The sequence below is a fragment of the Leucopleurus acutus genome, assembly GCF_964270905.1.
Source record: "Leucopleurus acutus genome assembly, chromosome: 21".
Taxonomy (NCBI): domain Eukaryota; kingdom Metazoa; phylum Chordata; class Mammalia; order Artiodactyla; family Delphinidae; genus Leucopleurus; species Leucopleurus acutus.
Genome location: NC_139163.1, coordinates 27,475,796 through 27,499,576, shown reverse-complemented (window position 1 = coordinate 27,499,576; position 23,781 = coordinate 27,475,796). Strand labels below are relative to the sequence as shown.

The following is a 23,781-nucleotide window of genomic DNA, read 5'->3' as shown; positions in this document are numbered from 1 at the left end:
AAATAAAGGATGAGTAAGTGCAGACACCCATGAAACTTGGCACTAGGGCCTGACCTCCTTCTCTCTGCACTTTTTCACGTGAATTTGCCTATTAGATTGATCCAGAAGCCAAGGTCAGATGGAGGACACAGAAGATGCTGCCTGTCCCACTGAGGTCCCCAAAAGCAAAGGCACAGAACACATCCTACCCGGGCTGCCTAGCAAGAGCCTGTGTCAACAAGAAATTAGAGGAGACACAATTTCCTCTTCCAACTTATTTCCAACAGTCTCTTCACCATCTTTAGCAGTTGGGGCCAGGCAGCAACAAGGCCATACCCAGGCTGGCTTTCATCACCTGTAGCACACAGGACTCGGGCCCTCCCTCTTGGGAACAGGCCTGGTCTTACCTCGGCAGCAGGAACTCCCTCAGGCGGGCGGCAGTGCAGCACGATCATGCCTTCGATGGGAACCTCCCTTCCCTGCGGGTCCTGCTCGAAGTTTTTCCGTAAATCTGCAAAGAACGTGAAAGATGTGACACTTTGCTCTGGGGCCAGTAGGAGCCACATTTGCTCCAGAGATTATAAAATAGTGAGCTGAACGTCACAACCTAGATACACACACAAGTCACTGGTTTCAGGGGTTCCTAAATATTCACAAGCATTTTTGTTCAGAAAGAAATCTTAACAAAACTGTCCCTAATGTTCTATACTGAGGCGAAGGATAAAAGATTTACTGGGGGAGCAGGAAAAGGAAACACCTCATTATTTCATGAGTCTTTGCCAGCATTACCTACTTAGTATCTGATAAATCACTTGGCCTAATAACTTGCCATCCACAGCTATTATGCAGTTGAGATGCACGTGATTTTTTTTTTTTTTTTATTAACTAAAGAATGCATTATTAACCTGTAACCTCTGCCATTCCCTTAACCCTCTAGGGAGCTCTAGAAGATGGTAATAGAGTGAGATTACCTATTAGTCTTTCATTTGTAACCAGGGAGAAGAGGCAACGTTCAACCACAACAAAATCTATAACCTATCCAACCAAACATATAAGTAAAAAACACAACACCCTCCAGTCCAACGGCAATGCTGGGTATCCATGCAGTGCGTTTCATGGAAGGCTCCAGGCTCTTTGCAAACAAGCTGCACCATTAACCTTTTACACACGGAAGGGTGACACTTGGAGAGGTTAATTGGCTTGCCAGTGGTCACGGAGAGTATTAGTGCCAGTGATGGGGAAAAATTCACCAAGTGTCTGGACATCAGTACCTGACTGCTCACCAGCAAAGCTTTCTCAGGGAAAAGGATACAGGGCCAGTTCGAAAGAGAGAAAGAGCATCATTGCACAGCTTTCCACTTAAGCATATGCTTCATTAACAAGAGTGGGAGTTGGCCTTTGCTTCTTTTTGAGGTGTCATAACAACACTTCTATAATTTTACAGCACGAGCTTAATTCCCACTGGCACTTGAAGGCCTGGGATGGTGGAGCAAAGACAGTTTTACAAGTCTTTGGAAGATTTCCCCCTCCCTCCCGGACAACGTATTTTTCTTCAATCGAGGATCTCAAATTACAGGCTGTGGATTTATTGATTTAATTTTCTTTAGTGCTTACAATAACGTGAAATATGTTCTCTGGAAAGAGCACAGCTTCAGACTCAGTTACATCTTTATAAATTGTATAAATACATTGAACTTGCTTTTAGCAAGTCAAAAACACGCCATGATTAAAAAGAACAGCAATCCATGTATTCACTTCCTTCAGAATTTTACTATTAATGTTTTCCCTCCCAGAGGCAACTGACGTCTTCTGTCAGTACTGCTGTCTATTTGGAGATCTTCGGGAGTATACTGGAAGCAAAGGATCTTACAAGGACTCACACTGTAGGCAGGTGGCAGGATCTATTTTCCCATTTCTCTGCTGTCCCCCAAATTGGAAAGCCAAGCTTCCTTCTACTGGAGATCTGTAAATTGCCACAACCTTTACGATTCAGAATTTCTGACTCTCAAGTGTGAGGAAGTTCACAAAACTGATGACAAAATTACAAGTGATGAAAATGTGAATAAGCCCCAGAATGAAAAATCTCACATTTCCTGCCAAATGTGACCACAAATTCTCCTTTGCTCTCCCCCAAGGGATCCTTGAGTCAGAAATCTCCTTTCTGTATGACCAATATACTCATCAGGACTATAGTAACCCCCCTTTATCCATGGAGGATACATTCCAAGAACCCCAGTGGATGCCTGAAACCAGATAGTACCAAATCCTATATATACTGTTTATTCCTATGATAAAGTTCAATTTATAAATTAGGCACAGTAAGAGATCAACAATACTAATAATAAAATAGAACAATCAAAACAATATACTGTAGGGGCTTCCCTGGTGGCGCAGTGGTTGAGAGTCCGCCTGCCGATGCAGGGGACACGGGTTCGTGCCCCGGACCGGGAAGATCCCACATGCCGCGGAGCGGCTGGGCCCGTGAGCCATGGCCGCTGAGCCTGCGCGTCCGGAGCCTGTGCTCCGCAACGGGAGAGGCCACAACAGTGAGAGGTCCGCGTACCGCAACAAAACAAAACAAAACAAAACAAAACAATATACTGTAATAAAAGTTATGTGAATGTAATCTCTCTCTCAAAATATCTTGTTGTACAAATTTAATGCTTTCCCACCTTAACGAAGTACTCATCATGTGTTCTGGCCATTATGGGGTATGACGGCAAAACTAGCATGAATTTCTTTTTCCTTCTCACAATTTCACGGATACAAGATTTGTGCTTACTATAGATCTTAGCAACCTCAGCATAAAATTTTTTCTTTCTTTTTTAAGTCAAGAATTTTCACTTTTTCACTTAAAGAAAGCACTTTTCAGCACCTGTTTGACATATACGAATTTCCAGCATTACCACCCTTGCACTTTGGGGCCATTATCAATTAAAAGAAGGGTTACTTAAACTCAAGTACTGTGATACCAGGACAGTTAATGTGATAACCGAGATGGTTACTTAGAGATGAATGGGTGGTTTACTCTGGACAAAGGGATGATTCTCGTCCTGGGCAGGATGTAGTTGGATGGCATGAGATTTCATCATGCTTCTCAGAATGGCATGTGACTTAAAACTTATGAATTATTTCTGGAATTTTCCATTTAATAATTTCAGAGTAAGGTTGACCATGGGTAACTGAAACCACAGATAAGGGGGATGACTCTATATTGAAATGAATCTATTGGAGAGTGTGAGCGACTCTTACATGACACATCGGTTTGTTAATGGAAAGAAAGGGTTGTGTTTTTGTGGTTAATTTTGTTTGGTTTGTTTGCCATGTTTTTCTTTTCTTTGATTGCTTTGTTTTCTAAAGGAAGTCTTATCCAGTGTTGCTACATGATGACTGCAGTTTTGATAACACCAAATAATGTGCATTCACCCAAATGAAGCACAGAAAATGAATAGCGTGAATTTCTATTTTGTCTTATACTATTTCTATTTTATCTTCTGTTTCCTTTCTTGGCTCACCAGAAATGGAAAAGGTAACAAAATGTATAGTTTTCGGGTACTTCCACACTCCCCTACAGTAACTACATTGGCTGATGAAAAACTAGCGTGAAGTCGTTTTTCCTCCCCATTCCCACCTACTCAATGAACTAGCTAAGCAAATATGTATATAAAGAAGGAAAACCCCGTACTGACACTGGGATGTAGGAAAGGGTATAGTGTATAAACAAGAAGCTTTGAGAAATTTCTAGTAGATCTCATACAGCCAGGATCAGATTGAAGAAAGGACCCACACAGCTTCTTGATCTTCCCAACTGACATTTGCAATCACCATTTGAAGGGTTCCAACAAGAAGTATATGGACACTTCTAAATGTGGAGATACAAAGATTAAAGGCAGTAGAGTAGGGGGTCAGGCAACAACTGGGGTGTCATATATATGGATCCAACTCATCATAGCAGCCCCCCACACACTAGATATCACACCAAATGAGAAACCCAAGTGACACTGAGTCCTGGCCTGTGCCTAACACTAGTGGCAGGAACACTGGCATTTTTGATTCCCAAGGAGGACAAACACACCAGACAAATTCCAGAAAGCTACTGAAAATAGTAAAAATTATGGAAATAAATTCTTAGACATAGAAGGAAATGCTTTCCATTCTACCTACGATTCTCACAATAGGTTACCCAAAATAATTAGTTTCTCTCCCTCTTTTTTTTTTTGGCCACGCTGCACGACTTGCGGGATCTTAGTCCCCTGACCAGGGATTGAACCCGGGCCCCTGGCACTGGAAGTGCAGAGTCCTAACCACCAGACCACCAGGGAATTCCCAACCTAATTAGTTTCTGAATTGGCAAACTAGATACTTTTATCACCTATGTTAGTTCCAAGGCTTGAAAGATTCAGATAGGAACCTGTGTAACTTCTAATAGTAGGAAAAACATCCCCAGCCATATAAAAAGAATTATGCTACAAATGAAGGAGACAAACCACAGAACTGAAATTAAATGGCTTCCTCTAAGACTGGAAACAAGAGGCATTTTTAGATAACTTCTAATTTAAGTTCTTTAAAATCAAAAGGAAATAGTAACTGAGAATCTAGAGTAGGGATTTATAAATAGGATAACATCTGAGATCAAGAAAACTGCCACTATGCAGGAAGGAAAAAACAACATAACTGCTGAATTAGAAATATATATATATATGTATATATGTGTGTGTATATATATGTGTGTATATATATGTGTGTGTATATACGTGTATATATATGTGTGTATATATGTGTGTGTATATATGTGTGTGTATATATATGTGTATATATATGTGTGTGTATATATGTGTATATATGTGTGTGTATATATGTGTGTGTATGTGTGTGTATATATATGTGTATATACGTGTGTGTATACATGTGTATATATGTGTGTGTGTATACGTGTGTATATATGTGTGTATATATGTGTGTGTGTACATATATGTGTGTGTATATGTGTGTGTATATATATGTGTATATATATGTGTGTATATATATGTGTATATATATGTGTGTGTGTGTATATATATATGTGTGTGTGTGTATGTATGTGTGTATATATATATATGTATATATCATGGAGATGGTAGACAGCATACTGAAGACTGCTGAAAACTGAACTAGTGAAACAGAAGACAGATTTATCAGTCAGGATCCAGGCAGGAAAACAAAGCATACCAGATGTTTTAACGGAAAATATTAATGTAAAAATTGAAGGACTAAAAAGGCAAAAGGGGGAACTGCTAGGATCTGGTCCCACCCTAAGGATGTGGAATGGGGGAGCAAAGGGAAGAGGCTGGGGTTATAGAACTTTGAAGCTTAGGGGCGGCTCAGTTCTCCAAGGAGAGGGCACTGGGTTTTGGTGCTGGCACCTCAGGAACTTGGAAGAGGGACCCAAGGCATCAAGACCTAGACCTCTGAAGAAAGACTGTCCACCAGACTGGGGCTGGCATCTCTTGGGGGAAGGGGATGGAGAGGGAGAGCATAATAAAGCTGGATCTGGAAGTACTTAAAATAAGTGTGAAACAAGAAACTGCCACTTCTAACATAAAGCAACTCTGCTGGGAAGATGGTGACAAAGACAGAAAATGAACAGAAAGAAGTAGCCTTCCTCCCTATTTCACTGTCCAGTCTCCTGTGGCACCCCCTATTGGTGGAACCTTACAGGGAGCCGGGATCTGGCAAGGAGGTCCCAGCCTTAGCTTTACAAATTACAAACCAGTGGTTTTTGAGATAGAAGGCAATGGCTTAGCATCCAGCAAAACCCAGTTTAAGAAACGTGCTCTAGGGACTTCCCTGGTGGCGCAATGGTTAAGAATCCGCCTGCCAATGCAGGGGACACGGTTTCGAGCCCTGGTCCGGGAAGGTCCCACATGCGGCTGAGCAACTAAGCCCATGCACAACTACTGAGCCTGCGCTCTAGAGCCCCTGAGCCACAACTAATGAGCCCACGTGCCACAACTACTGAAGCCCATGAGCCTAGAGCCCGTGCTCTGCAACAAGTGAAACCACTGCAACGAGAAGCCCACGCACCGCAACGAAGAGTAGCCCCTGCTCGCCGCAACTAGAGAAAGCCCGCGCACGGCAACAAAGACCCAATGCAGCCAAAAATAAATAAGTAATAAAATAAATTTATAAAAAAAAAAGATATGTCCTCTAGTAGGGCTCTAATAATTGCTTACTCCATATCTGTTTTCCTCACTAGATCATCAGTGCAATGAATGTGGGTTTTATGTCTGAGATGTTCACCCTTATAGTCCCAGTGCCTACTAACCAGCTGATACAGGGAAGGTTCTTAATAAACACAAGTTGAATAAATGAGCTAAGAGGAAAATGATAAAATGGTAATGAATTTACCAGAAGAAAAAGGTGAAATAAATAACAAAAGATAATGTTGAGATAGAGAAATGATTTAAATATCATTGAAAATTTAGAAGGAGACAACAAGCCCAAAGAAAATAAATGATAATTAATATAATAATGGTAACAATGTCTTCTCCAAGCTGGAAAACAAACCAACTTCAGTTTACAAAAGAGCTCATTGCACACAGGCAAAATAATTTTGAAAAGAAAAAAAAGTTCCTGGATATATCATAGTTGAAAGTTTGAATTAACAAAATTTTTAAAAATTGTAAAAATAATTTTACAAGTATTTTACAGTAAATAAACAGAAGTAACTAAAAATTTCACATATTGAAAGAATTAATATTGTTAAAATGTCCATATTGTCCAAAGCCAATTCAATCCCTATCAGAATCCCAATGTCATTTTCACAGAAACAGAACAAAACTCCTAAACTCAGCATGGAACCACAAAAGACCCTGAAGAGCCAAAACAATCCTGAAAAAGAACAAAGCAGGAGGCACTGCATTTCCTGATTTCACACTATACCACAAAGCAGTAGTAATCAAAACAGTATGGTATAGGTATAAATACAGACAAATAGATCAATGAAACAGAATCGAGAACCCAGAAATAAAACCGCATATGTATGGTTCAATATTTGACAAGGGATACGAGTATACCAAACGGGGAAAGGACGGTCTCGTCAATAGTGGTGCTGGACAAACTGGATATATGTACATGTGAAAGAATGAAATGTGAAAGAGAAGAACTCTTCCCTTACACCACACAGAAAAGTTAACTTGAAATGGATCAAAGATTTAAATATAAAGCCTGAAACTGTGAAACTCCTAGAGGAAAACAAAGGAAAAAGAAGCAGCTTCTTGACAATAATTTTTTCGGATATAACACCAAAAGCACAAGCAACGAAAGAAAAAAATAAACAAGTAAGACTATAACAAATTAAAAAGTTTCTGTGCAGCAAAAGAAATGATCAACAAAGTGAATGCCAACCTAAGGAACGGGAGAAAACATTTTGAAACCATTTATATGATAAGGCGTTACTATACAAAATATATAAGGAACTCATTAAACTCAGCAGCAAAAAAAATCAAATAATCCAATTTAAAAAATGGGCAAAGGACTTGAATAGACATTTTTCCAGAGAAGATATACAAATGGCCAATAGGTACATGAGGTGTTCAACATCACTAATCATCAGAGAAATGCAAAACTCAAATCCACAGTGAGATATCACCTCACTCCTGTTAGAACGGCCAATATCAAAAGGATAAGAGTTAAGTTTTGATGAGGATGTAGAGAAAAGGGAACTCTTGTGCACTGTTGGTGGGAATGTAAATTGGGGCAGCCACTATGGAAAGCAGTACGGAAGTTCCTAAAATTACAAAAAAAGTAACAACCATATGATCCAGCAATCCCATTCCTGCATATATATCCAAAGGAAACAAAATCACTATCTAGAAGAGATATCTACACCCCCGTGTTCACTGCATTACTTACAATGATATGGAAATGACCTAAGTGTCCACAGATGGATGAACAGATGAATAAACTATGATACACACATGCACACACACACGCTAAGTGAAATAAATCAGAGAAAGACAAATACTGCATGATCTCACGTAGATGAAGCATATAATGTGTGATTCCACATACGCGAAATCTAAAAAGGCTCAACTCAAAGAAACAAGGAGTAGATTGTTGGTTGCCAGGGGTTGAGGGGTGAGGGAAATGGAAGATGGTGGTTAAAGGATAAAACTTCAAGTCATAAGATGAATAAGTTCTGGGGACCTAACGTACAGCACAGTGGATATAGTTAACAGTACTGTATTGCATATGTGAAATTTATTGAGAGCAAATTTTAAATGTTCTCACTACTATACATATAAAACTGTGTGAGGTGATGGGTGTTGTTAATTAACATTAGTGTGGTCCTCATTCCTCAATATAAACATATATCAAATCATCACATTGCGGTCCTTAAAGTTACACAATGGTATTTGTCAAATATATCTTCTCCGTAAAGCTCGATGAAGAAATAAAATCTGAAATAAAGAACTGACAATGAAACAAAAAGCAGGCTACAACTGAAACTTTTCCCTGTATTAGCCAATACCAGAGTATAATTATGTAACCAAATCTATGTTTTTGTTTTTTAGTGAAAAAGTATGGGTACTAATTTTCCATTCCCAAATAAGTTATTATTCACGAGCAAACTAATAATAATATAGTCTCAGACATGATAATTTCAAGAGATTGTAGGCAGCCACATATCCTTTCTGAAAACATTACCTTTTTACATAAACTAACTAATGAGAAGACAAAGTAATGAATTAAGTATTTGAGTTATGATTTAAAAAGAAAATCTGGCGGTGGACAGTAAAAAGCACTGAAAATTTTCAAATCCACTAGAAGGCTGTTTCGTCTACACTGAAAATTTTCAAATCCACCAGAAGGCTGTTTCGTCTACACTGAAAATCGTTTAGCACAGCCCCCCTCATTAATTATCTCAGCTAGATCTTCTGGATAACCTGCTGCAGCTTCTACCTCAGCACTCGCTGCTTCACCTATGTTCTGAAAATGCCCTTCTTTGCTTATACCTCATGAATGAACCTCTGCTACTTCAAACTTTTCTTCTGCAGCTTCCTTGCCTCTCTCAGGCTTCACAGAATTGAACAGAGGTAGGGTCTTGCTCTGGATTAGGCTTAGACTTAAGGGCATGTTACGTCTGGTTTGATCTTCTATCCGCACCATTCGAACTTTCTCCACATCAGTCACAAGGCTGTTTTGCTTCTTATCATTTGTGTTTTCATTGAAGTGGTTTTAACTTCCTTCCAGAACTTTTCCTTTGCATTCACGACTTGGCTAACTGTTTAATGCAAGAGGCCTAGCTTTTGGCTTATCTCAGCTTTCAACATGCCTTCCTCACTAAGCTTAATCATTTCTAGCTCCTGATTTAAAGTGAGTTATGTGCAACTCTTCCTTTCACTTGCAGACTTAGAGGCCATGGTAGGGTTTTTAATTGGCCTAATTTCAATATCATTGTGTCTCAGGGAATAGGGAGACTCAAGCAGAGGAAGAGAGAGAGGGGAACAGCTGGTTGGTGGAGCAGTGAGAACACATACAAAATTTACTGATTAAGTTCAGCATTTTACATGGGCGTGCCTCATGGCACCCCAAGACAATTACAATAGTGACATCAAAGATCAGTACACAGATTACCATAATGAATATAATGAAAAAGTTTGAAATACTGTGAGAATTTCCAAAATGTGACACAGAGACACAAAGCGAGACACAAATGCTGCTGGACACAGAGACACAGAGACACAGAGACACAAATGCTGCTGGAAAAATGACACTTGCCCAACACAGGGTTGCCAGAAACCTTCAATTTGTAAAAAAACCGCAGTATCTGCAATAAAGCGATCCACAATAAAATGAGGTATGCCCGTATTTGTTTGAATTCTTGGTCTGCCACTTATTAGCACCTTGACTTGATAAGAATCTTTATCTCTCTATACCTCATTTACTGTTTCAATCGGGCTTTTACTGGCTTAAAAAAAAATTTTTTTTTTCCCATATAGAGGCTCTCGTTTCTTTCTTCTAAGTCTATGCAAAATGCTTGCCTAGCTACCTCTCTTTCCATAAGTTAGCACATCACATAAGGACACTCTTTTATTAGACTTGGTCTTCTATTCATATATATTGAGAGGGTGGAATATAAATAGATTTCCACCTTCCGATCTCACTTATGCTCACGTGGTCTATGGAAAGAAGAAAAATAATAATTTCACATTATTTTGTATAAGGGAACTGAACCAAACTGCATACATACACATCAAGATTGAAGATTTAAAAATTTTTAAATAGCAACTGGTATGGGATTACTATACATATGTCATAGGAAAAGCCCTAAAGAGAAATCACTCAACATTTCAAAGATTTGCTACTGTATGAATATGGGTATATTCAGTATCTTCTGCATCTGTTTCTGTATTTTCTAAAATTTTCTGTGATGAATGTGGATTACTTTTATAGCCAGAAAAAATAATGTCCCCCCAAAAAACCCTTTTCCTACAAGTTGTCAAGATTCTCTAAACTAGACGAAACTGAATCAGAAGCCAGGGAAGAAGTACATTTTGTTTTATTTTATTATATCAAGTTTCACTCCTACGATGTCTATTAAAGGAAGCAAGAAGAACTATATTTTTCAATCTTTAGTAAGTGCTAAGATAGTCTTCTTTGATTTTACGTATGGGAAATCTCTGCACATGAGAAAAAAATCTTTCATCTGTTTTGTTCATTGCCTTTCCTCTAGTACCTGGAAAGGTATACAGTAGTCACTTAATAAATATTCATTGAAAGAATGAATAAATCAGTGAGTTTCCATTTCAGCTCATCTGAACAATTATAAGAAACTAATATACAACTAAGTTTCCAATAGTTAAAATGACTAGGAGAAGCAAAAACATCAATAGATAAACGTACTACAGCGATGTTAAAGTAACACTTATTCATTCTCATCTGCATTGCTAGTATGAATGATACTAACAGTCATCAACACTGACCAATTTGGAGAATTATCCCGTTTGCTTCTGCTCCCTCTTCACCCTGTCCCCCTGTTCAGTTCCACAGCAGAATGCCAACGAGGCACATGACGACTAGAAACAAAGCAGATGGCAAGAGGAGGGGAAGGTGATGAAGCCAGGTATTTGGCTAATCTGTAAATCATATAATCGGCAACAGGACCAACCAGAAGCAGTAGTACCTGCCAATAAGTAGTCCATCTGGGGCCGGGCCATGGGAAGCAGCAGCCTCCCTTTCCTCACCCTATTCCCTATTTGGCCTTTTTCTCATTTTCCTTTCATGCTACTATGTGAGAAAAGTCATTGTAGCACAAGAAAATCAATAGCAATTCAATTCCAAATAATAGTTCTTTGCAGCTCAGAAACACCAGGGAGTTATCGGCTCATTCAATGTTCTGGCAGTTAACGCAATGAAATAAAAATAATTTACTCATTCAAACCAAATCAGCCAGTGAAAAATCATAGTCATTTTTTTTTTTCATAGTCATAGTCATTTGTTAAGATTGCAGGAGGACGGCACAACGTACCACGAGTGCTCAAATACACTGGTATTCAAATCAGGGTCAGATCTTTCCCAGCCACATATTACTAAAGGAACAACAGACCACATTTTTCATACATAAAAGGAATTTGTAACTCGGCCAAATACAGATCACTTGTTGTAATAAAAGCGCTGGTTCAAATGCAGAACAGCTGGATGCCAACAAAACGAAAGGCAAGGCTTGGTGCCCCCGTCTGGTTCTGCCTAAATCCTCCAGCCCCAGATGGTTACAACCTGAGGACTCAGCTCCTAACTTTAGTTCCCAAAGGACGCATAAAAAAGGCTCTCTGTCAGGTCAGTGCTTTCCCTGGTGATAACCTCCTCGTATTTGGTGCATTTACCAATGCTTCTCTTGCCAGCCTGGCTTAAAACCTCTGCCTCACTTACGTCTATGAATTCTGCCCATTGCTTGACCCACTAATCCCTGTTGACGCCAGGCTGCTCGCAGCTCTCACTTCATGGCTTTGCTGTGGATCCTCCAGTGCAGATGTTGCTGTCTCTTTGAAGGAATAAAGGACAATTCCACACGTAGATTTTTTTTCTTCTGGATTCAGAGAATCCCAGTTGTTTTTAATTTTATGCAGCAACTTCTTGTCAGTTATCTATTTTATACATATTAGTGTATATATGTCAACCCCCATCCCCCAATTCATCCCACCAACACCCGCCTCCCACCATATTCCCCTCTTGGTGTGCATACCTTTATTCTCTACATCTGTGTCTCTATTTCTCCCTGGTAAACCAGTTCATCTGCTCCATTTTTATAAATTCCACATATATGCGCTAACATACTATACTTGTTTTTCTTTCTTACTTCATTCTGTGTGACACTCTCTAGGCCATCCACATCTCTACAAAGGACCCAATTCTGTTCCTTTTTATAGCTGAGTAATATTCCTTTGTATACATGTACCACATCTTCTTTATCTATTACTCTTTTGATGGGCATTTAGGTTGTTTCCATGACCTGGCTACTGTAAATAGTGCTGCAATGAACACTGGGGTGCATGTGTCTTTTTGAATTATGGTTTTCTCTGGGTATATGCCCAGTAGTGGTGTTGCAGGGTCATAGGGTAATTCTAATTTTAGTTTCTTAAGGAACCTCCATACTGTTGTCCAGAGTGGCTGTATCAATTTACATTCCCACCAACGGTGCAAGAGGGTTCCCCTTTCTCCACACCCTCTCCAGCATTTGTTGTTTGTAGATTTTCTGATGATGCCCATTCTAACTGGTGTGAGGTGATACCTCATTGTAGTTTTGATTTGCATTTCTCTAATGATTAGTGATGTTGAGCATCCTTTCATGTGTTTGTTGGCAATCTGTATATCTTCTTTGGAGAGATGTCTATTTATGTCTTCTGCCCACTTTTGGATTGGGTTGTTTGTTTTTTTGATATTGAGCTGCATGAGCTGCTTGTATATTTTGGAGATTAATCCTTTATCAGTTGCTTTGTTTGCAAATATTTTCTCCCATTCTGAGGGTTATCATTTCATCTCGTTTATGGTTTCCTTTGCTGTGCAAAAGCTTTTTAAGTTTCATTAGGTCCCATTTGTTTATTTTTGTTTTTATTTTCATTTCTCTAGTAGATGGGGCAAAAAGGATCTTGCTGTGATTTATGTCAGAGTGTTCTGCCTATGTTTTCCTCTAAGAATTTTATACTGTCTGCCCTTACATGTAGTTCTTTAATCCACTTTGAGTTTATTTTTGTGTACAGTGTTAGGGAGTGTTCTAATTTCATTCTTTTACATGTAGCTGTCCAGTTTTCCCGGCACCAGTTACTGAAGAGACTGTCTCTTCTCCACTGTATATCCTTGCCTCCTTCGTCATAGATTAGTTGACCATAGGTGCATGGGTTTATCACTGGGCTTTCTATCCTGTTCCATTGATCTATATTTCTGTTTTTGTGCCAGTACCATTCTGCCTTGATTACTGTAGTCCCATACAGGATAAACCCAAGGAGAAACATGCCGAGACACATAGTAATCAAACTGACAACAATTAAAGACAAAGAAAAATTACTGAAGGCAACAAGGGAAAAACAACAAGTCACATACAAGAGAACTCCCATAAGGTTAACAGCTGATTTCTCAGCAGAAACTCTACAAGCTAGAAGGGAGTGGCACGATATGCTTACAGTGATGAAAGGGAAGAACCTACAACCAAGATTACTCTACCCAGCAAGAATCTCATTCAGATTTGATGGAGAAATCAAAACCTTTACAGACAAGCAAAAGCTATAAGAATTCAGCACCACCAAACCAGTTCTACACCAAATGCTAAAGGAACTTTTCTAGGTGGGAAACACAAGAGAAGAAAAGGATTTACAAAACAAACCCAAAACAATTAAGAAAATGATAATAGGAACATACATATGGATGATTACTTTAAATTTGAATGGATTAAATTCTCCAACCAAAAGACACAGGCTCGCTGAATGGATATAAAAACAAGACCCATATATATGCTGTCTACAAGGGACCCACTTCAGACCTAGGGACACATACAGACCGAGCGTGAGGGGGTGGAAAAAGATGTTCCTTGCAAATGGAAATCAAAAGAAAGCTGGAGTAGCAATACTCAGATTAAATAGACTTTAAAGAATGTTACAAGAGACAAGGAATGACACCACATAATGATCAAGGGATCGATCCAAGAAGAAGATAAAACAGTTATAAATACATATGCACCCAACATAGGAACACCCCAATACATAAGGCAAATGCTAACAGCTATAAAAGAGGAAATCAACATTAACACAATAATAGTGGGTGAATTTAACCCCTCACTTATACCAATGGACAGATCATCCAGACAGAAAATTTATAAGGAAACAAAAGCTTTAAATGACACAATAGACCAGGTAGATTTAATTAATATTTATAGGGCATTCCATCCAAAAACATCAGAGTACACTTTCTTCTCAAGTGCACACGGAACATTCTCCAGGATAGACCACATCTTGGGTCACAAATCAAGCCTCAGTAAATTTAAGAAAATTGAAATCATATCAACCATCTTTTCTGACCACAACGCTATGAGATTAGAAATGAATTACAGGGGAAAAAATGTAAGAGACACAAACACATGGAGGCTAAACAGTATGTTACTAAATAACCAAGAGATCACTGAAGAAATCAAAGAGGAAATAAAGAAATCCCTAGAGAAAAATGACAAAGAAAACACGATGATCCAAAACGTATGGGATGCAGCAAAAGCAGTTCTAAAAGGGAAGTTTATAGCAATACAATCCTACCTCAAGAAACAAGAAAAATCTCTAACAATCTAACCTTACACCTAAAGGAACTAGAGAAAGAAGAAGAAACAAAACCCAAAGTTAGTAGAAGGAAAGAAATCATAAAGATCAGAGGAGAAATAAATGAAATAGAAACAAAGAAAACAACAGCAAAGATCAATAAAACTAAAAGCTGGTTCTTTGAGAAGATAAACAAAATTGATAAAACTTTAGCCAGGCTCATCAAGAAAAAGAGGGAGAGGACTCAAATCAATAGAATTAGAAATGAAAAAGGAGAAGTTACAATGGACACTGCAGAAATACAAAGCATCATTAGAGACTACTATAAGCAACTCTATGCCAATAAAATGGACAACCTGAAAGAAATGGACAAATTCTTAGAAAGGTATAACCTTCCAAGACTGAAGCAGGAAGAAATAGAAAATGTGAACAGACCAATCACAAGTTATGAAATTGAAACTGTGATTATAAATCTTCCAACAAACAAAAGTCCAGGACCAGTTGGCTTCACAGGTGAATTCTATCAACATTTTCGAGAAGAGCTAATACCCATCCTTCTCAAACTCTTCCAAAAAATTGCAGAGCAGGAAACACTCTGAAACTCATTCTTTAATCTACTTGTCTGCTGATGGGTGGGGTTTGGTTCCCTCCCTGTTGGTTGTTTGCCCTGAGGTGACCCAGCACTGGAGCCTACCCAGACTCTTTGGTGGGGCTAATGGCGGACTCTGGGAGGGCTCACGCCAAGGAGTACTTCCCAGAACTGTCTGCTGTCAGTGTCCTTGTCCTTGTCCTCACGCTGAGACACAGCCACCTCCCGCCTCTGCAGGAGACCCTCCAACACTAGCAGGTAGGTCTGGTTCAGTCTCCTATGGGGTCACTGCTCCTTCCCCTGGGTCCCAATGCACACACTACTTTTTGTGTGCCCTCCAAGAGTGAAGTCTCTGTTTCCCGTAGTGCTGTCAAAGTCCTGAAATCAAATCCCACTAGCCTTCAAAGTCTGATTCTCTGGGAATTCCTCCTTCTGTTGCCAGACCCCCAGGTTAGGAAGCTTGACGTGTGGCTCAGAACCTTCACTCCAGTGGGTGGCCTTCTGTGGTATAAGTGTTCTCCAGTTTGTGAGTCACCCACCCAGTGGTTATGGGATTTAATTTTACTGTGATCGCGCCCCTCCTACCATCTCACGGAGGCTTCTCCTTTGTCTTTGGATGTGGGATAACTTTTTTGGTGAGTTCCAGTGTCTTCCTGTCGATGACTGTTCAGCAGTTAGTTGTGATTCCGGTGCTCTCGCAAAGAGGGAGTGAATGCACATCTTTCTACCCCACCATCTTGAACCAATCCCTCTGCAGATTCCTCTGAATCTGTAGATTTCTGAATACTGTAGCCTTAACTCCTGCTGAGTAAATCTAGCAGCAACAGTGAAGGAGGGGCACCTTTGATCATAGCTGGATTGTGTGAGCCTTTCCATGTTCCCTCTGACTCCACTTGGGTGCAAGGCAACACGCAGGCTCTGTTTATTGGGACATCAAGGAGTTTGGATGACGCCAGGTGGGTCCTGTTGTGCAGAGTCTCCTCAAGACTGTCTCTGTGAGCCACAGAGTAATGCTGGGGCTTTGTTAGATCCTCTGCGCTCGGCCATTCCTCTGCTGTTAAATTGCTGTCATCAATAAATCATTTCATAACTAGCACGGTGTATCGTTATCCCTTTCACAACAAGTAGCATAGTTTGTCAGGCAGCAGTGGTTGGGAAGACAGCATCCAGCAGCAGGGACACATGACGGTGGGAAGAAACAGCTGCAGTTTCACAAAATGCTTTGAGGACTAATTTCACCTGCTCTGTATTGAGTCATTCCCAACCGAATACATTCCATTGTATTTATTTCTTCTTTTGTTTACAAGGACACGCAAAAATTCATTCAGATTCCATCAAAATTTGAGGATGAACTGAACATTCGGAAAACAATCCTAATTCTGAGGCCAGGATTGATTAGAAACCAAGAAAGGCCGCACGCCAGGCTTGGAGGAAACAGTAAGGATCACAAAGTAAGTAGATCTTAAAGAGACTGGAACATGGCCAAGCAAGGGGGTCAAGAGAGCCAATGTAATTCTTTGAAGTGGGTTATTTCACATTCCTTTTAGCACACACGTTGCTTCTGCCACTTGTGTCCCTCCTAACCAATTGCCTCTCACTCTGTTCTGTCTTAATGGCCTCTGCTTATCCGTTACTTGCGTTTACTCATGTCTTCTGATATCTCATGGGCACTACTGCCTGCTTCTTTGTGTCTTTACTTTCCTGGTGCCTCTATCAGCTACTGATTCTCTTTTAGGATCAAGCCATACTCAGAAGAGCAAGAATCCTCAAGTACACAATCACTTCACCCTTCCTGGGCAAGTCTCACTAAGTCTACACTCACGAGCAGCTAACCTGCCTCAGTGTGCATTCCTGGTCCGGTTGACATGCCAGTAGCCATATGTGGTACACGGCATGGCCACCTATGCTTAAGAAGGCACTCAGCACCACTTCCCCCAGCAGGGACTATGGGTGGGGACTCCGTAACGAAACCATGCCTGCAGAAAGATTTCGAAGGTTGCTTTATCTCCAAGTTCCGTAAAAGGCTCTTCCTGTGTATTGATATTGATTTGGCTATGTCAGTACGTAAAGAATGGCTGAAGCGTGACCTAAATGGCACATCTTGACAAAAATTATTAGGTGAAAATACAGGAATTCTCTGCTACCTTGTTTTCACGGTATTAAATCATATTAAAATAAAGTTAATAACTCACGTTCTGTATCTTTACATCACATTCCACTGAAAGCTATGGAAATAAAATACTCAGAAGTTCCATATTCTGTATGTTTGAGAATACTACTGTTCTACTTGTGATTCTAACAGGAAAACTGAGTTTTAGGTGAACTCCGAAATAGCCACTGAACCAAAGTACTTTTTTTGTTCTGTTTGTGTTTTTGTTTTCTTTGGCCGCACCGCACAGCATGTGGGACCTCAGTTCCCCGACCACGGATAGAACCCGTGCCCCCTGCAGGGGAAGCACAGAGTCTTAACCACTGGACCACCAGGGAAGTCCCCCAAAGTGCTTTTTAATTGAAGTATAGCTGATTTACAATGTTGTGTTAATTTCTGCTGTACAGCATAGTGATTCAGTTATATATACATATATATATTCTTTTAAAAGCTCTTTTCCATTATGGTTTACCACAGGATACTGAATATACTTTCCCGTGCTATATAGTAGGACCCTGTCGACCCCAAACTCCCAATCCATCTCTCCCCTCCCCCCTCCCCCTTGGCAACCACAAGTCTTGAACCAAAGTGCTTTTGACGGAGAGAAAAAAAAAGGAGTGCAGTCCGAGGAGCCATTGACTAGACCAGTCTACTCAGTTCTCAACAAGTATACAGAAAAGTCACACTTCTTATATTTCTACTGTCAGGATTCCCCATCTATGGTGTTGCCTAAACCCCACGTCCCCACAAGCAGCCCTAGAGCTTATCTTCAGCTTAGCATCCTGAAGAAGACTTGAATACCAACAAACTACATGCTCAGTAGAACAATTTTAAGAACACAGACACGAAGAATCATTCTGGACTTTCATTCTGGTGTCCGCCTAGCCCTCCCCAGGAAATTAGAGGCGTGTGAACTAGAAATAAGTTTAAAAAGAAATGACCTAAACATAACCTTAAGCTTTCAACAGCCACCATCTCATTGTAATTCAGGGAGAAAGAGTGAAAAAGAAAAAGCCAACCTAGCAGCAGGAAGAAATATCTTTTATCCTGCATTGTTAGCTTTTTGATTCTCCCCTCACCCCAGGTCTCCTTGAGGCCAGGAAGGTCGATCAGGACAAGACACGGCCACGTGTCCTGGGCATGTAAAGGCTGGAATATGCCACTAACCAGCTAACACTCAGCCTACGGCTCGGCCCACATGGCAAGTGGCTGGAAGAAAGGTGAACGGCATTTTGCCTGGCCTTTTAAATCAATCTTGCCAGAACAGGAAGAATCTAAGAGATCACTCCAACTACTCAGAGGCCTGGAGGATGCTTTCCAGGAAAAGAGAACGGCACAGGCTCTGAGGCAGTGACAACCAGGGGTACCTGAGTAATAAAAGAAGTCACTAGCGCTGACACAGTGAAGGGTAGCATTCTGGTGCAAGGGGAGGTAAGAGGGGGCTGGTTATTCCTATGGGGCCAATATCATGGAGTTCGGAAACCCAATGGGAGAAAGTCAGCCAAGAGAATAGCATGATCTGATTTGGTTTTTGTTTTTTAAGTAACCTTTCTGGCTGCTGTTTGGAGAATGGATTTTAAGATGGCAAGAGTGGAAGCAGTGAGGAGATTATCACAGCAGAGAAAAAAACCAGATGGAGGGAAGTGGGCAAATTCAGGATGTGTTTTGGAGATAGATGGGGCAGGACTTGTTGCTGGATGGGATGTGACTGAAAGAAACAGAGGAGTCAAGGATGACACCTATGTCTTGTCATGAGCCCTGAGGTACCATTACTGAATTGGGAAAGGCGGGAATAAACACAGGTTTGCAGCAGTGCTGCTGGGGTGAAAACCAAGAGAGTTCTCTTTGGGACATATTATGTTTGAGATGCCTACTAGATATTCAAGTGGATATATCAGGTAGGCAGTGAATAAAGTCATCCGGAGATGAGGTACAAGGTCAAAGTTGAGAATAATCGGTATATAGCCAGTACTGGAGCCACGGAGTAAGAGATTTCACCTGGGGAGAACCTGTGCGTGAAGGAGAGACCTAGGGTATTGCAATATTTAGAAATGGGAAGAGAAGGAGGAATCTGCAGAGAAAATTGAATTGTGGACAGTGGGAAGGAGAAGAAACAGAAGACAGCAAAATCACAAAAGCACCCCTGGCCCCCACTCCAAGACATTATGATTCCACAGGTCTTGAGCAAAACCCAGTAACCTTAATTTTTAAAGAGCGCCTGGTGTGCTTCACATGTGCTGCGAGTTTTAGGAAACACTATTACAGAATGCAAAGCTGATTATGAGACAGGCTTTGCTGCAGTGCCGGCACCTGGACAAATAGCTCCTCTACCAACAAAATACAAAGAAACTATAAGGGACTAAAAATAACCATGTGCACGTGCAGTTGAGGCAAATTATGGACAACAAGATACAAAAAGAGCAAAAAAACCCAACTGCCACTTCTGAAGAGCCGGGAGCAAAAGCAGAGGGGTGGGATCAAAAGCAGGGTACTGCGCATGCCCCCTGCACTCAACATCGCCAAAGGGGTGGGCAAACCAACTAAGCCACCCCTACCCTCACCCCATGTAAGGAACCAGCTCGCCGCCCCCCCGCCTTGGTGAGAACAAGCAAGGCAGCGTGTCGCTTACCTTTGCTCCCCACTGCTGCAGCAGGGGCGCCAGTAAAGCCTTGCCTGAATTTCTTGTCTGGCCTCTGATCAATTTCTATTGATTGAGGAGGCCGAGAACCCTGGTCAGTAACAGTTAGTTGAGCCCAGAACTCAAACCCAGCTCTTCTGACCTTTACTTGTTCACTCTTTCTGCTGCTCCTATTCCTTCACATTTAAAAAAATGAGCCCATCTAATTGGCATGCTTGTATTAAAATACCATCCATTCCCCAAATGGTTAACTCCAGCTAGTGCTCTAGACTTTTTGTCTTCTGTCAAAATTTTTGGAAAGGGGTGTCCGTACCATCTCTGTTTTCTCATCTTCCACTGATTCCTAGACCTACCATTACCTCCTATCACCCTCTCATTACACTGCTTTGCTCCGGTCAGTGGAAGCAAATCAATCCACTCTTCTCACTTCTTACTTTAACCTGGTGATCACACTGACACCATGGACCATTTATTCCTTCAAACAAATCCCCACTCTCTTCAATCTCCCAGTCCCTCTTCCATTTTTTTCTCCTTTATTTCCTTAATGGCTCCCCTCTGTCCACCCCTTAACCACATGCAGAATTCTACTCATGGTCTGTTGCTCTCTCTTCCCCAGCAGTTTGTGTGCTGGGGGGTAGGATAGAAAAAGTGTAGTGTGGAAAACCACTGAGAAATAAAATATTGCCTGCCATATCAGTAAACAAAGGTTGTTACAGCCAGCAAGCCATCACATTACAGCTGCCCAGACTGTGAGCCCTGAGGGAACTCAGGATGGAGACAAATGGGCTGCCCACTGCCAAGCACAGCTGGCAGTCAGCCGCTGTAGCCACCCACAATAGTGCACCTGAGGAAACTCAGGATGAGAAAACACAGGATACTGGGCCCAGAGGGCCGAGGTGCATATCAAAGGAATGCTTTCAGTAAGCCCAGACTCTTGCATCTTCCCATACATAGAAAAGCGCAAAATTCCTTAACCTGAAATATCTGGGTTTTTTTAATTAACAGTAATCCTTTGATGTTCCGACTACCTGGTCTTTTGTTGCAAAAACTTCTACATATCCTGGCTTCCCCCTTGGCTCTTCAGAACACTTTTCTCAGCATTTATCTAAAGTCCTCAGAAAGTCTGCTGAAAAAAACGTAACTCTCAACTTTTAGGTTGTGTATTTTTTTCAGTTGACACCATCTTAAGTATTTCAGGTAAAATCCTCCTATCTTCCTGATGGAGATCTATTATCCTAATGACCACCTACTTGCCAATGACCTTTTTTTGTTGGTTTTTGTTTTTGTTTTGCGGTATGCGGGCCTCTCACTGTTGTGGCCTCTCCCGTTGCAGAGCACAGGCTCCAGGCGCGCAGGCTCAGCGGCCATGGCTCACGGGCCCAGCCGCTCCGCGGCATGTGGGATCTTCCCGGACCGGGGCACGAACCCGCGTCCCCTGCATCGGCAGGCGGACTCTCAACCACTGCGCCACCAGGGAAGCCCCAATTCTAATGTTTGATGCTGATCCCTGGACTTTAGGCTCATAAACACAACCGCATGATGAAAAGAGTTCGCTGAATGTTCCATGGGTAGTTCCCACATAACATGATCAAAAACCGTACTCAGTATCTTGTTTTGCACACTAGTTTCTTCTGCTCTAATCATAACCTCATTTAATGGAACCACCATTAATTCAGTCACTTTAGCCCCAAATCAAGAAAGCCCCAAACGTGGGGTAATTCCTCAATTCCTACCTCACTTCTCCTCACCTCTGCATGCAAGAAGCCACCCAGGCTTGGTAGTTTCACCTTCCTGGAATCTCCAATTTGCCCCTTCCCCTTTAACATATACCATCCCAGCAGAAGTTCAAGCCCCGTCAGCAGTTTCACAGGTTGGCATGAAGCTTCCTTGCCTTCAGTTTTACTTGCCTTTAAATCTCTGTGGCTGAATGGGAAGGTGGGGTGAGGGTCTGAAGATACGACCACGTCACCACCCTGCTATGACACTTCAGTGGCCCTAGACCACATCCTGAGTAAATCTAAACCTTAGCAGAGAATTCAAACACCCTCTATAATCTGACCTACTTCTCCCCGGGTAGCTCCATCTCCTTGCTTTCCCACATAGTTCCATGTAGTTTTTCCATTCTGTTCCACCTTTCTGTGCTTGCAACTCAAACTCTCCCTTTAACCTGAACATGGGGTCTTTAAGTTAACCCTCCTTCTTCCTAAGGAATTAGCTCAGGAAGTATACCACAGACCTTTAGGATCCACAAGTTGAACCTCTGGTGAGCTCCTGAAACAGACTGTGCTTATCTAACCGTGCTCCCTCGAAAAATCTTGTTTGATAAGTCTATCCTCTCGCGAGAGTATAAACTCTTCAAAAGAAAGGATGGGATTTTATTTATTGCTATGCTATCTAGAACATGTAGACAATTATTCATGGCTGTCCGCCACTTCCACACCTTAGTTAGCATTTCTTTGACACTTAAAAAGTTTCTAGAATGCACACCCTTGTCCTTCCTTATCCTGGTAGAGGGATATTAGGTTAAGAATAATATCACTAGGCTAAAAACATCCTCAAAGATACGTTGTATTTCTGTTTTGTGTTTTTTCGTTTTGTTTTGTTTGCTTATCGTCTGCTCATGTTATCTGTCAGAAGATTTCTTCGGTGGAGAAAATGAGAGCTGAGTTGAACTAAAATCTATATCCTCTTCCTATTAAACTTCCACTGAGGTTTTTAGAGAAATGGCCATTTTCCAGGAAGTTTAAGGTTTATTTCACAAGAATGGCAGATTGAATAAACTGAGATTTCCTAAAAAGGGGGTGGCCATATTTCTACAAATTCTTCTCAGTAACTAATAGCTGGCAATCAATAACATGAAGGAATATTATTTGGAGAACTTTTTCATCACTGACTGTAGGATATGTTGTAAAGTAACGCACTACTACCCAGCAGTTCTCATCTTTAAGGCTGATGTACTCAACTGTGTACACGTTAGGCAAAAGTAGCGTAATTTATACCAATTCCATAGAAATAACCCTACTCTGTTCATAGAATCACAAGCTCTTATACTTCAGTGTTACTCATACTTTCGACTGAAGCGCCCCCACTGGCAGAGGAGGATAAATTCATATCCCCAAGGCATTTATAGATGGAGCCTAAAGAGATGTGGCATGCACAAAATGGCTTGGACGTTTCAAGTTGCATCTTCACAATTCAAGAAAGTTTTTTTCCATAATTGTGTTCATGTTTATATTTTACTGGCCTCAAAGGGAATACCACTGATTTTCAAAAAGATGTAGCTTGTCTATCCTGTGGATTCTTATATCCACAGAACACCCCAGCCCCAGGCTGGCACTGTGAAAGACGTGTGTAGTTAAAAAATGACCAATTATGTAAAATGTTCCTCATTTTAGGTTTGTCCAATGTTTTCCTGTGGTTAAATACAGACGAACTATATTTGGGAGGAATATCACTGAAGTGACGCTATCTTCTCATTCTATCCCATCAGGAGTAATTTGTGGATTTGTCCCATTGCTGGTGATGTCAACTGTGACCGCTTGATTAAGGTGGTATATGGCAGGATTCTTTACTGCTAAATTACTAACTCCCCCTTTGTAATTCATCAGTATCTTGTGGAGAGATACTCTGCAATCCTGTAAACATC

At 40.9% G+C, this 23,781-nt stretch overlaps 1 protein-coding gene across 3 annotated transcripts in view; it reads right to left on the bottom strand.

Annotated features, from left to right (window-relative positions):
- UNC5D (unc-5 netrin receptor D) overlaps positions 1 to 23,781 on the bottom strand; it is a gene marked incomplete at its 3' end in the record, with an annotated part of 590,911 nt that overhangs the window by 215,794 nt on the left and 351,336 nt on the right. For all 3 annotated transcript variants that reach the window (XM_082863648.1, XM_082863647.1, XM_082863649.1), the window contains exon 4: positions 387 to 490. In XM_082863648.1, the coding sequence (XP_082719774.1) occupies positions 387 to 490 (104 nt within the window). The remainder of the gene's footprint in view (positions 1 to 386; positions 491 to 23,781) is intronic.